Genomic DNA, 15,605 nt, shown 5'->3' with positions numbered 1-15,605 from the left:
CAGTTAGGAATATATTTCCCAACCACTGTCAAGTGGAGTGAAATTTTCTCCATAAGGCAAAACGAAAAGGAAAATGTTTCTAATTATTTCAATCGAGCACTGCAAATAATGGCTAGGAACACTGGGATCGCAGACATCAAGACAAATGCACAACATAAAGGAATAGCGGTTAAGGTATTAATGAATGGTTTAAAGGATGAATTAAAAACAAGGGTACAGACCACCAACCCAAACTGGAGAGATATCTCGGTGGCCGCACTAAGAGAGGCCGTCATTAATCATGACCAGAATATCACCAGGTACAGAGAGTCACAAAGAGATAAGTTAATGGCAGCAAATATACAGGCCCAAACCACAAGACCACCCCAACAAAAGCCCCACACCCCTGCGAGAAACCCAGATATGGTAGTCTGTTACCATTGTCATAAAAAGGGACACATTGCAAGAGATTGTAGATCAAGAGAAAGACAACGACATAATCATGGTAACCAAAGAATCAGGGAAGTACAGGGGAAACGATTGATGATGATGAACATCCGAGCGTTTGAGGAGGCATCAAATCAACCAAAACCCCAGGCCATTGGCACATGGAGGAACTTAAGGATTTGTGATCTGTGCAAAAGAGAAGGGCATTATGCCAGTAACTGCAACAGCCCACATAAAATCAGACCCCCTAGACATGAAAATGAGCAAAAGTTATGACACACCAAATTACAAGCAGGGATCATATAGGAAGAATTTTGGGCCACACCCATAATATATAGTTAGGAAAGGTGATCATTAGGACTGATGGTAAGCCTGAGGTAACGGTTAGTAAATTGGGAGGTCATTCACTGAAGACACAGGAATGACCAGGTTAAACGTTGTAAATGTATTTGTGAAAAATGTTTTTTCTTTCTCTCTCTATCCCCATCTCTGACGATTATTGGTAAGAATTCAAACATTGCATATTCGCTTGGTCCTTGCAGAAGTCTACCAAACCCCAGCATGACCTATCCACCACAATGTATTCTGGCCAGATACAGACAGTGGAATAATGCAAGTGCTGGTGGGGAGGGACTGCTCAAGGAAACCATTAGACACGTAGATACGACAGCCTAATAGTCTGACAATGTTTTCTTAATGTTGACAACGTTTAAAAATGCTTTGTTTCTCTTCTCTTATTGGTGGTTATTGTCGGGTTATGTAATGTATATATGCACATGAATTGTTCTCTATCTCTTTTGTTTTTTATTTTCTCTCTCTCCTCACTCATGTTTCCATGATTTAAAGATGGTATGTCACCCCTAAGTGTTAACCAATGGTAATGCCAGATTTTTGCTCCACACAGAAAGATCGCTAGTTAGGAAGAAAGATTACATCACCAGAAGGTTCATTCGGAAGACTGAAGAGACAGCACCTTTTGAGAGGACAGCAGAACAAAAAGAACAACAAAACGAGAGAACTTATTATCGTAACGAGTTCTCTCCCCCTCAAACTGATTTTCTTATACCCCCTTTACAAATTTCTTCTTTTCTCCTCCTGTAAGATGGACTTGCCCCAAGAGACTGTGACATGGATTTTCCCGTTAACCATGATGTTGACCAGAGCAGTCTGTTTCGGTGAGAGTACCAGTGAGGTCGAGAAAGGATCCAGAAAGGTCCTGATGACTGAGACGGAGGTGTAAATTTCCGATAGCAACCCAATCACCAAGCAAAGGCGAGTACCGGGCACGATCTAACAACCATGTTATTTGTAAACAACTGTGAAGGAATGTTAGTTCAAAAAGAAAGTTGTATCTGTAGGCTCTGTAACAAAGAAATGCCAATCCAGTTTTAATATCCATATAGACCGGCATCCATTGAGTGACTATCACTCCTTAGTGGGTAACGTGTTAAACCAAACAGATTGTTGGGTATGCTCTCAAGTACCTCAGGGTCACAGCAAATCAGGGCTAGTACCATTTCCTTTAACGTTAGGGGAGGTACTTGAGCTAAGTGGTGGGAGACCGGTGGACCGGAGGTTTAATATCTCCAGCCCTCCTAGTTTGAAGCTCCACCAATACCATGTGGATAGGTCCCTCATATGTTTTAACATCTCCAATCCCAGAAAACCGGGAAATTGGGAAGTGTCATGGAGCAACCTTGCCATGACCTTTTCACACAGAGCAGATAGAATGCCTACAGATACAGAGCTGGTACGCCACATAGCCAGTAGAGGAAAATCTTTTCGGTATCGATATACCTTAGGAAATAGGATTACTAGAGTTGGAGAGGTATCACCAGGATACTGTGCACATGTCATACAAACTGATACGTGCATTAGGCAGATGGAAGAATTAGGGTCAGGAGATTTCACCTGGAAGGTTTGTAACATGGTCATGTCCTTCTCCGTCCCATATGTTCTCCCCGATGATGCATATTTCATATGCGGGAGAAAGGCGTACAAGTGGCTTGCCCCAAACTCTGAAGGATTGTGTTATATTGGAAAAGTATTGCCTGAAGTGATGACTGTTACACATGACAAAATGAAGGACATACACCGTGGTGCCCAAGCTCCTTATACTCACACTCATTACGAGCACCGAGTTAAAAGACAACTGTCAGAAAGGTTAGAGCATCCGGCCTCTGATCTTATCCATGAATCCACCAGGATTCAGGTTCTGGTAGCGTTAGATTTCACTCGTACCGCTCGGGGAGTGATGAATTATAGATACATTTCCGCACTCGCCAATTTGTTAGATAATATCACTGAAATGTATGATGACACGTTTAGATACACTGGAAGAGAACTTCAAGCTTATAAAACAGAACTAGTTCAGCATAGGATGGTTCTTAATTATCTTACAGCAGTAACAGGCGGATATTGTGTTACATTGGCAACACAGTACGGCATAAAGTGTTGCACGTATATCACAAATAGCACCGAGGATCCGGTAGAGGTCATAGACCAAAAGATGGATGATATTCTGCAATTAAAGTGGGAATTTCGTCGAAAACACAATCTCACCCTTGCTGCTGTAGGTAATGAGCTGACTGGTTGGGTGTCATGGTTGAACCCGCGAAATTGGTTCTCCGGTTTGGGAGACTGGGCTCAAGGAGTCATAATGGATGTTGGAAAGTTTCTACTATGTATCTTGGGTGTCGTTATATCGATTGGATTGATATTTAGATGCGGGCAGGCTTTAATGAGGTGCAAACAAAGTACAAAAGTGATGAGCTTGAGGAGTGAGGAAACAGTAATTAACCTGGATTTGATTTATGACCCAATGATAGAAACCAGGATGTGATGAAAATGCGATTATACGGTCCGTTTCTTTCACCTGTTTTTCTGCTTTTCTCCAAGATACAAAGACCCCCTTGGACGAGGAAGCTGACGAGACGAGATGTATACAGACAACAGACAAGCACCAAAGAAGAAGATTTGACAACTTTAAATATGGACACTTGATGAACTTTGCCATGGATCCCCAGTTTCCCTAGTATCTTTAAACTCACGCTAGCCCAACATTTTTGTAAATCTGATGGCACTGACAAAGCTTGTTGCTCATGCCTAAGGAGCAAAACAGCGCAAAGAAGACGACTCTCAACAGATACCGAACACAACTTCAACAACAGATGTACATTTCCCTGACATAGAATATCATTGCATTTTTCGTAAGTGTTCTTTATCTTCATCTCTACAACCCTCAGGTAACGACACACATAGACGATAGGGAATACAGGCACAGATATCAGCAACCACATACCTCCCCCATTCATGTATCATCAACTAAAATGTGCATCCCCATTTTGTTACAACCACAGCCGAAATGAGCTCGGTAAAGTTTGACAGCCCATCCACAGACCTGTACCACAGGATAAGAAGGAATTCAAATGTATACTTCGCAATACCTCGAAGCTTGATTTACAACACGTACGGCACGATGATACATGACCCCCCAAACATGGATTCATACACACATGCTTCTGCTATCTCACTAGGTCATACCCTCTTCACACCTTCTCCTCTCTCCTCCCCTACCCAACCATGGAAATCAATTAACCCCTGACTTACATTTTTCTCCTTAAATGTTTTGTGGCAGTTATTATTGACTGCCAAAGGGTGGACTGTCAAAGTCAGAAAAATGTCTCAATGCACGTTGCCATATTTGCACCGCACACTGGTCCGCGCTGCGCGTGCGTGCGCTCTCCCGTGGATGCGCATACCCGCAATAACGTGCACTCGCAGGCGCGGTATGCGTATTTACGGTAGGGTTTATGTAGTCGTAGCGTGCGACTCATTCGTTACAAATGTTCACAATTAATGTAGTTTATAGATCATGGTCCCTTCGATGGATTCTGAAAGTTTGGTTAAAATACAATGTCCCAGAGCTGAGGAATCCCTCTTTATATCGTACAAAGGGTCTAACAGGAATCATACAGCAGTGTTTGGTACCCATCGGAAGAGTATTTAATTAGCAATATTCCGGTGTTGGTTTGGAGCGTATTAATCGCTCGTGCGAATAGTTATGGACATAAGAAGTTTATGTCCATTTCTATTATTTACACATACTCAGGTATGCGGCGGGAAACCCAGTTTCCCACCCACCTGAGCTGTTGGAAATCGTCACAGCCCACCTGTATGAATCACCCTATGACCTTTTGTTATGATGCAGGGCCGAATTCCTTCGGCCAATGGACAATGGGATTGTAGGACCAGGAGATTGCATTGTGTGTGGGGCATAAATAGGCAGGCCGACCACATCCAGCTCTCACTCTCTCATCAACGGTTATCTGCTGATAGCCGGGAGCTGGATATCGAGGCGCAGGCGATCATACCCTTTGTGCGTAAGTTTCTCTCCGTAATCATTGTCTTTCTGTGAGCCAATTTCTCTCATCTCTCTCTCTCTCTCTCTCTCTCTCTCTCTCTGTTCTGTTCTGTTCTCTCATATCTCCCCTAGACTAGGCTAGTATTGTATTGTATTAGATAGTATTGTATTGTATTGCATTTAGGTCAGTGTAGTATTGTCTTTTTGTATTTATTGTTTAGTTCTGTGGTTAGGAAGTCTCTGTTATATTGTAGTGTATCATTTGTACTGTCATCCCCTTTTACAAGTATATTAGATATAATACAGTTAATAGGCCTTGGAACCTAAACCAGTATCTGTGTATTTTCTATAGTGTTAAGTGTTCACTTGAGCGTCGGTGACGCTCAAGCAGCTTTGTAGGTAGTCAGGTTACACAAGGTTGCACTTACACCCTGTACTCACATTAAGGTATTCAGTGTATTTCATTGGTATAAGGTTTTATCATAAAGGTATAGAGTTGTGAGCGTCTGCATCGCTGGTGACCTCCTCGTGGTCTCGAGCGTAAGCTACGCCATAGCGAATCATTACCCTAGACATAACCAATAACGTGTCCTGTGATCCCTGGGCCGTGAGCGAACGTGACGCTTGAGCGTCTCGCCTACGGCTGAGCGATCGTTACGCAACTAGCGTACCATTACGGTACTTCTTCAGTAAACAGCGTACAGTGTTCTTAGCTTCATAAAGGGTTGTTTATACGACAAAGGAATTTAGCATTGTCAGATAATATAAAAAATAAAAACCAGGCCCGCGCTTCCAACCTGCCTGTGTACTAAGTTGGAAATGACTGCAGAGATTCTTATATTGCTTCCCTAGCCACCTTAGAAAGCTCCACCTCCAGCAACAAGGGGATCTGTTTCGTTCCTGGTGCATTCTTTTCTGTGTCTCTCTTTATCCTTTATTGACTCTTTTAAACTGTATCTGCTTTTATTTGGCTAAAGCACACCCATCTTTCAAAAATGTTTTCAATTCAGTATGTATCATATGCCATCCTTATATCATTTCAAGGTATGACCATCTCCAGATCAGTGCTTACAAACTCAGTTCTCAAGGCACATTAGCAATCCAGGTTTTAAGGATATCCATGCTTGGGCACAGAATTCTTTTTCATAATGACTGAGGAATAAGTTTTTTTGCAAAGTAGTACTGTATGAGATATACAGATTGAGTAGAATGTAATGAGGTGTGCGATCATAGTACAACATTCTTATAGCTATTTAGAGCTAAACTAATAAGTGATCTTTGTTTAATTTAGCTGCATCTGTACCTTTTTCTCATCAGTCTTCCATATGTAAGATGAATCCTATAGGTTATGACCATCTAAGGGGTAATTCAGATCTGATTGCTGCTGTGCACTTTCGCACAGCGGGCGATCAGATCCGAACTGCATATGCACCGCACTACGCCGGCGCGTCGCACAGCTGCAACGGGGATCACCGCTCAGCGACGGGTTTGTGCGAAGGATCCATTCGCACGGGCGTTCGCAAGGAGATTGACAGGAAGAGGCCGTTTGTGGGTGCAATTGACCATTTTCAGGGTGTGTCTGGAAAAAACGCAGGCGTGTCCAAGCATTTGAAGGGAGGGTGTCTGACGTCACATCCGGTCCCGAACAGGCTGATCTGATCATAGCGGCTGAGAAAGTCCTGGGCTGCGCAGAGGCTACACACAATCAGTTTGTGCAGCTCTGCTACACGTGCGTTCGCACACCTGCACAGAAAAAATACACTCCCCCTGTAGGCGGTGGCTATCTGAACGCAGGACAGCAAAAATCGCTGCCCAGCGATCAGATCTGTATTACCCCCTAAGTACATAGGAAATAAATCCATGATAAAGTCACCAGGCCAGTTTTCCACTGTATCAAAATGGGAATATGTCAAACTGTGAATGGATTATTATAAAAACAGTACAATGAAGGGCATCGGAATGACAGTAATGTGTTTTTCTAGGATGTGTATGGTCCGAATGAAGCAGGAAGGACGAGCTGGGAAGTACATGTGTAGATTCATTGTCTACTCTATGTGGGAAGATGCTGAGCAGCGTGGGAAAGTGATGGGGGTAAGTTTTGTTGTCTTATCTATTGTTTTGCAATATGGACAAAACCTTGCTTCTGTTCAGCTTCAGGAGAAGAAAATTCTCCTGAATTAAACTAATTTCTTACATGATTTTCGTTAGCACTACTGTATACCTTACTTTCAACATGCCTTTAACTCAATTGATGAGACTTCTGTATTCCCAGAGAAAAATAATAATTGTATTATATAGTGCTTTTCCCCAAAATTGCTCAAGGTGCTTTACATGTACTACAAAAATATAGCAGTTTTGATTTTCGGAAAATACAGAACATGATATAGACTTTCAGATTTGTATAATATACAAGACACCATGAATAATTGTGAGGCAGCGATTTTGGGTCATCGGTTCCAAGGATTGTTCATACCCACAAAGGATCCAGGTGAGGTATTCATTTCATGCACACTACATAGGATTGCATTGAGCAGAACAGGCAATGCCTAGAAGACCTGACACATAGGGCCCGATTTAAAGGTTGAGCGCAATAGCCAATGGAATCTGCACTGCTGCGCTCAGATAACCACTCCCCGAGCTGCTGTTTAAAATGCCCATTCCTGAACTGTCTGTAGCGTATTTTGCTATGCGGCAAGTATCGGCACCATCGATGGACTCACCCTATGCTACGTAGCTCTGACCCTGCCTGTAGGCTGCGTCTCTATAGACCTCTGTTATGGCTTCTGACACTCCCATAAAATGCTCCTGACACTCTTCAGTTTTCAACAGACATTACTCCATTTTTCCAGCCACCCCCAGTAAATGCAAAGTTACCACCCAGACAGACGCTTCCTTTCAGTCACTTGTGTCTGAAACTGCAAATGGCACATTTTCATTATTTCATGCTTAGAATACCGCCGCGCAAGTGCCGTGCTTCTTTGACGCATGCGCAGTAGATTGATTATCTGGAGCTGCGAATCCGTCTGCATTTGCGTCCAACTTTGAATCGGGACCATAATGTGGGAGATACAAAATACTAGGCAAGACCAATTATCCTTGCCAAACCATCAGAACCATACATTGTTCATCCTAAATAAGAGAGTGGGGGCAGCCATCTTGGAGGCACTACATAGGGTACAACTTACAAGCAATGCATGAAAATAGACCTAAAAGTAAGACACGTGTTAGTAACATAGGAGCCCTTAAGAACTTTTGCTTTGGAGCCTGCAATATATCTAGGTATGCCCCTGGACCTGCTCATTGTAATATGATAAAAAAAATTAACTGTAGAGCATTATAATGTTGCATAATATGAACTGGGGTACTGTGATGTGGTGCAATATCAAGTGGAGGCATTATATTGTGGAATAATATGAACAGGGGGCACTAATATGACTTAATATGAACTGGCGATACTGTATGTCTTAATGTGAATTGGGAGTACTGTTTTGCACAATGTGTACTGGCAGCCCTACAATGTGAACTAGGGCACTACTATTGTTCATAAAATATACTTGGGCACTACTTTGGGAAATAACATTAACTAAGGCACTACTATGATTCAGAAAATGAACTAGGGCATTATTATGGGGCATAAAATTAATAAGTGCTGCGGAGAGGTGTCTCTAGAAGCATTGGGACAGGGGCCATCTTTAAAATATTGCTATGGGGCCCACAATATTCTGGCTATGGGCCTAATTCAGAACTAATCGCAGCAGCAGAATCTTTCTCTAATGGGCAAAACCATGTGCACTGCAGGTGGGGCAGATATAACACGTGCTGAGAGAGTTAGATTTTGGTGGGTTATGTTGTTTCTGTGCAGGGTAAATACAGGTTGAGTCTCCCTTATCCAAAATGCTTGGGACCAGAGGTACTTTGGATATGGGATTTTTCCGTATTTTGGAATAATTGCATACCATAGTGAGATATCATGGTGATGGGACCTAAATCTAAGCACAGAATGCATTTATGTTACATATACACCTTATACACACAGCCTGAAGGTCATTTTAGCCAATATTTTTTAGAACTTTGTGCATTAAACAAAGTGTGTCTACATTCACACAATTCATTTATGTTTCATATACACCTTATACACACAGCCTGAAGGTAATTTAATACAATATTTTTAATAACTTTGTGTATTAAACAAAGTTTGTGTACATTGAGACATCAAAAAACAAAGGTTTCACTATTTCACTCTCACTCAAAAAAGTCCGTATTTCGGAATATTCCGTATTTCGGAATATATGGATATGGGATACTCAACCTGTACCGGCTGCTTTATTTTAACACTGCAATTTAGATTTCAGTTTGAACACACCCCAAATCTAACGCTCTCTACACATGTTATATTTGACCCACTTGCACTTCACATGGTTTTGTCCATTAGAGAAAAAGTTTGCTGCTGCGATCAGGTCTGAATTAGGCCCCATGTCCCTGCATACAAGGGTAACATGACAAGTGATTAACAGAGTACCCACTATATAAATAGTTCCTGAGAAGCTGCTTGTCCAGAAGAAGGAACTTTTTTTAAAAATCAAATTCGGAAGTGGATGGTGTCATCATAAGTACTCTCCCAATGTGCGTTGTTGTGGCTCCCTAGGTACATCTGCCCCATTACTCTGTAAGCAACACAACTTCACACAGTAACAAAAGTGAACATGTGAAACTGCTACTTGTTGATTTAAATGACATTGTGCCTGGCTACAACTTTCATTGGGGGGGATTCAAATGTTTGAAAAGTCGGTTGGGTGTCTGCTTTTTCCTGTCTATTAGATAGGAAAAAACAGACACCCAACTGACTTTTCAAACATTTGAATTCCCCCCATTATGTAAGATTTATTGAATTTGTATAACATTATTTTAAAATTTCTTTTTACACTTTTAATATAAATAAAGCACTGAGTCCTGGTGTTTCTATAACCGGTAGCAGAGGGGGCAGCTATGTTAATGGAGACACAGAAAAAAACTGTTGTATGTAGCAGCCCCAATATGTCCTGTTTGGGAGGAGGGGGAAAGGGCAGCATCTTAAGGGCTATGGATATTGCTAACTGGCCTCTTACAGTATATTACTAATTGATAAGCCAGTGTCTATTGCTCATGTCCTGTAGCTTTACTGCTCAACAATAAATTCAAGGCAATATCTTAATATTTTATATTACAGCTCAATTACTTTGTTTTTTGGTTTTAATAAGCAACCTTAGAATGTTATGATCCTGTTCGGCTGTGGCAAGCTGTTGCTCCATAAACTTTTTTAAACTATGAGATTTAATTTGCTAACAGATTAGAGTGATGACACGGGATCGGTGATATCATAAAATTGTATTTCTCTTACGTCCTAGAGGATACTTAGGTTCCATTTAGTACTAAGGGGTATAGACGGGTCCACTAGGAGCCATGGGCACTTTAAGAATTTGATAGTGTGGGATGGCTCCTCCCTCTATGCCCCTCCTACCAGACTCCATTTAGAACATGTGCCCGGAGAAGCCGGTGACGCTTATGGAAGCTCCTGAATGCTTTCTGCATTTATTTTCTATGTTTGTTATTTTCAGGCAGGGATGGTTGGCACCAGCCTGCCTGCTTCATGGGACTTAGGGGGGGGGGGGGGACGGCCCAACCTCTTGAAGGGTTAATGGTCCTGTTCCCCGCTGACAGGACACTGAGCTCCTGAGGGAACTATTCTCAAGCCCCACCATGGCGAGCGTACATTCCCGCAGCAATCCGCCACCCCTAACAGAGCCAGAAGAAAGAAGAGTGGTGAGTACTATGCCGGTGTCCCGACTAGTGGGTCGTCGGCCAGGGTGGTCTTCAGTATGCCGACTGACGGGATCCCGGCACACACTATACCGGCGCCGGAATCCCGACAGCCGGCATACCGACACTTTTTCTCCCTCGTGGGGGTCCACGACCCCCCTGGAGGGAGAATAAAATAGTGTAGCGCGCCACCGTGCCCGTAGCGTGGCAAGCGCAGCGAGCCCGCAAGGGGCTCATTTGCGCTCGCCACAGTGTCGGTAAGCCGGCGGTCGGGCTCCCGGCGCCGGTATGCTGGTCGCCGGGAGCCCGACCGCCGGCATACCATAGTGAACCCCGTCGGCCAATATGGCGGCATGAGGGTACGGAGACGCTCGGCTTCTAACCGGGGCGGATTGCGTCTCCAGAACACAGTACACAGCTGCGTCTCAGTACACTGTACACAGTACCCACACTGGCAAAAGCAGCCTTAAAACGGTTTTCTCTCCATTTTAACAACAGATTACCTCAGCCAGTATAAAAAAAGTGGTAAGAGCGCGCCATTGAAGGGGCGGGGCTTTACTATGGACGGATCCAGCTGCTCACCAGCACCATTTTCCCTCTGCAGTGGACACAGATGCTGACTGACAGGGACGTGCAGCTCCTCCAGTGTGACTCCAGATTACCTCAGCGGTACCAGGGGGTCATAGCAGGGGGGGAGCGACTATTAGTGTACTAGGTCCCCTATCAGGGTACTTAGTCTGCGACCTGGCTAAGCTTGGCATTAGCGATAAGGGTGCGGTGGGGGCTGGCTCTAAATAACTCTGTCTCCCTGAAGGGCTCTTTGTGGGTTAATTGTGCTTAACCTTTTCGTGTGTGTGTGTGTGTGTGTGTGTGTGTGTGTGTGTGTGGTGGCGGCCAATCCTGGGATCGGCGGGATCCTGGGATTTAGGGCCAAAAACGTCCGGTATTCAATCCCGGAATTGGAAGCTCCATTCCCAAGGAATTAAGGGGTCAGCGTTGAGCATCCACAGGACACACAGACGCTGCCCGGCTTCCTCCTTCCGGCTCCCCAGCGCAGTGTGAGAGGTCATGCTGCACCATCACACGCTGCTGGGAGCTGCCAGAGGTAGTTCCCCACCCACCTGCTCCTGGTATATGGTGAGTTATGTGGGCGGGGTGAGGGGCGGCCACATAGCTAAAAGCCAATCCTGGGAATCCTGGGATTGCCCATTTTTCAATCCCGATACCCGGGATTGAAAAAATGGCCCGGGATTGGCTTTTGGCTTCCCTATGTGTGTGTGTGCTGTCACATTTACATTATGTCAGGCAAAGAGTGTGTTTCTTGTACAGCGGAGTGTCCCTCTTCACCAGGGGGCTCACTACTGGGTACTCAGGGCAGTGCACCTTCCCAGCATAGCGGGGCTGAACCCCGAATGGGTTAATTTCATTAAGGGAATGATCTCAAATATTTCTACAAAGCTATCCCGCAGTTAGGAAGAGACGCAATACTAAAGACAGACTGTGGATGAGTTGATGAATAGAGACTCAGTCCCCAAACCAGCGTCTCAATCCCCTCCCATTTGTCCGCAAAAACGATCTCTGGCCCATATCCTGCAGTCTGACTCTGACGCTGACGGGTCAGACATGGAGGAGGGCGAGGTGGATTTGGAGGGGGGGATACTACTCTCTCACAGGGAATAGAAGCTCTTATAGAGGCTATCAAAGATGTTCTGCAAATTCCTGATAAGGTATCAGAGGAGTGTGAGGAATTTTATTTTAATGTAAAAAAGAAGTCCTCAGTCACTTTTCCTGCATCAAAGGAATTGAATACCCTGTTTGAAGACCCGTGGGTTAATCCTGATAAGAAATTTCAAATCCCTAAAAGGTTGCTCTCATCTTTTCCTTTTCCTCTGCATTATAGGAAAAAATGGGAAAATCCACCGATAGTGGACGCATAATTCTCTAGGCTGTCACGTAAAATTGTATTGCCTGTCCCTGGTGCAGCCTCCGTAAAAGATATGACTGATATTAAAATTGAGACTACACTCAAAACATGGGCTGCTGTGGCCCAAAGACCCACTATTGCATGTGCGTGGATCACAAAAGCCATTGCTATTTGGTCAGGTAACCTAATTGAGAGGTTAGATTCCTTGTCTAGGGGGGATGTTGTTTTACTCCTGCAGCATATACAGGACTCTGCGACCTTTAGGGGGGAAGCCATAAAAGAGATTGGTTTGCTTAATGCACGCACCACCGCTATGGCAGTGTCAGCATGTAGGGGCTTGTGGCTACGCCAGTGGACTACTGTTGCGGACTCCAGGAAAGGCGTGGACGGCCTACCATTCACAGGAGAGGCCTTGTTTGGAGACGAACTGGCAAATGGATCCACAAAGCTACTGCGGGTAAGTCTACGTGTCTTCTTTCCGCAGCTCACCCAGCCAGGAAATCTTATTCAACTTAAAATTTACAGTCCTTTCGAACTGCCAAGTTTAGGGAAAATCCAGAGGTGATTCCACGGCCTCCAGAGGCACAAGAGGTAAACCACGCAAACCAGCAACTGCAGGTGTTCAGGAAGAGAGCTCAGGCTCTGCTTCCTCAAAGCCTTCAGCATGATGGTGGAGCGTGAGTCCTGGAGGTCTGTCAGGTGGGAGCCTGACTACAATTCTTCAGTCACATCTGGTCAAGTTCGTGCCAGGATCCCTGGGTAATATATCTTATTTCCAAAGGTTACAGACTGGAGTTCAAGAGCTCCCACCTCACAGATTCTTCAAATCAGGCTTACCAGCTTCACAGGAGGCAAGTATAACTTTACAGCAGGCGATCCAAAAACTGGTACAGACTCATCTACACTACAAGGGGTACTATTCCAACTTGTTTGTAGTACCGAAACCGGACGGTTCGGTACGACCAATTCTGAACCTCAAGTCCTTGAACCCGTTCTTAAAAGTGTTCAAATTCAAGATGGAGTTTCTGAGAGCAGTGATCCCAGGTCTGGAGGTAGGGGAATTCCTTGTGTCCCTGTATATCAAGGATGCGTACCTTCATATTCTGGTCTGGCTGCCTCACCGGGCTTATCTACGGTTTCCACTACAGGACTGTCACTACCAGTTCCAGGCCCTGCCATTTGGTCTCTCCACGGCACCAAGGGTGTTCACCAAAGTGATGGCAGAGATGATATTTATACTCCGAGAGCAGGGAGTGAACATAATTCCGTACTTGGACGATATTCTGATAAAAGTGCCATTCAGGGAGAGGTTGCTGGACAGCATTGGCCTCTCAACCAAACTTCTCCAGGATCACGGGTGGATTCTGAACCTTCTGAAATCTCACCTAGAGCCAACACGGAGGCTCCCATTCCTGGGAATGATACTGGATACGGAGTCGCAGAAAGTGTTCCTTCCGTTGGAAAAGGCACTGGTAATCCAGTCGATGGTTCGGGATGTACTGAAGCCAACCCGAATATCGGTGCATCTATGCATTCACCTTCTGGGGGAAATGGTGGCCTCTTACGAGGCGCTTCAATACGGAAGGTTTCACGCAAGACCCTTCCAGCTAATTCTATTGGACAAATGGTCCGGATCGCATCTTCACATGCACCAGAGGATTCGTCTGTCACCAAAATCCAGGATCTCCTTTCTGGGGTGGCTACAGACCTCACACCTCGTCGAGGGTCGGAGGTTCGGAATTTAGGACTGGATCCTGTTAACCACGGACGCAAGCCTCCGAGGTTGAGGAGCAGTCACTCACGGGGTGCAGTTTCAAGGAAGATGGTCAAGTCAGGAAGTCATCCTTCCAATCAACATTCTGGAACTCGGGGACATATACAATGCCCTTCTGCAGACGTCTTATCGTCTTCAGGATCGGGCCATTCAAGTTAATTCGGACAATGTAACGGCAGTGACGTACATAAACCGACAGGGCAGAACGAAAAGCAGAGCAGCAATGTCAGAGGTGTCAAGAATTCTCCTCTGGGGAGAAAAAAATGCTGTGGCGTTGTTAACGGTCTTCATTCTGGGAGTAGGGAACTGAGAAGCGGACTTCCTCTGCACGACCTGCACCTGGGGGAGTGGTGCCTTCATCCGGAAGTGTTCAGATGCTTGACACGTCGGTGGGGATATCCTCAAATCGACATGATGGCCTCTCGTCTCAACAAGAAGCTCAAGCGGTATTGTTCCAGGTCGAGAGACCCACAGGCAGTGGCGGTAGATGCTATCAGATGGTGTACGTGTTTCCTCCACTTACTCTGATCCCAAGAATTCTCAAAAGAATAAAAAGGGAAAAGGTTCAAGCAATACTCATTGCTCCGGACTGGCCAAGAATGGCCTGGTACGCGGACCTTCTGGAGATGCTCCTCGAAGATCCGTGTGCCATTTTACAGAGCTGCAAAGTTTTATCTTTACTATGTTAAAGGTCTACTTTTACTTTCCATTCCGAATGGTGATTTCACACTTTGTATATTCATGTTTTGCTGAGTTAACAAATCCGTAAGAGGGGAGGAACAACGATTATTGCAAACACTGCAGACCTCAAGATACTAAGAAAATAAGACTTTTGTTAAGGGACATGTGTGATAAAGGTGGCAGGTTCACCTTTAATACAGACCTAAGTCTGACACCCTGTTGCATGTTTAAATTAATTTCCAGTCTTCCACTGGCTGGAGGACTGAAATTAGATGCAGAGGTTCCAGTTGTAAAATCAAGGTAACATTAGGCAAGATGCTTTATGTATTTGGGATATCTAAAGGGGAACATTTGTTTAAACCACATTTCAACTACTAATGACCATTTTTACCCAGAAGTTTTGTATATTGAGGAGGAACTATTTTCTTGATAACTAATACGGGTATTTTCACCATCCTGTTGTCTCTGCCTAAGAACGTAGCTATTTTTCTTTTATAATTACATTTCTACATTGCTTAAATTATTCCAAACACATTGTAAATTAATCTTTCTATATAGCTATGGAAATGAGCTTCTGTTTGGGTCCCTCATCTGTTTTTATGAGCAGGTTCCCAGTCCGGGTGTTACTCTTCTGCCCAGTC

General features: G+C 44.4%; 1 protein-coding gene across 2 annotated transcripts in view; it reads left to right on the top strand.

Moving 5' to 3' along the window:
• The window catches only part of LOC135055460 (ubiquinol-cytochrome-c reductase complex assembly factor 1), a 406,324-nt gene that overhangs the window by 240,016 nt on the left and 150,703 nt on the right, over positions 1-15,605 (top strand). For both annotated transcript variants that reach the window (XM_063959573.1, XM_063959572.1), the window contains exon 7: positions 6,772-6,880. In XM_063959573.1, coding sequence (XP_063815643.1) covers positions 6,772-6,880 — 109 coding nt within the window. The remainder of the gene's footprint in view (positions 1-6,771; positions 6,881-15,605) is intronic.

The sequence above is a fragment of the Pseudophryne corroboree genome, chromosome 3 (genome assembly GCF_028390025.1).
Source record: "Pseudophryne corroboree isolate aPseCor3 chromosome 3, aPseCor3.hap2, whole genome shotgun sequence".
Lineage (NCBI taxonomy): Eukaryota > Metazoa > Chordata > Amphibia > Anura > Myobatrachidae > Pseudophryne > Pseudophryne corroboree.
This window is presented reverse-complemented; position numbering and strand designations above follow the sequence as displayed.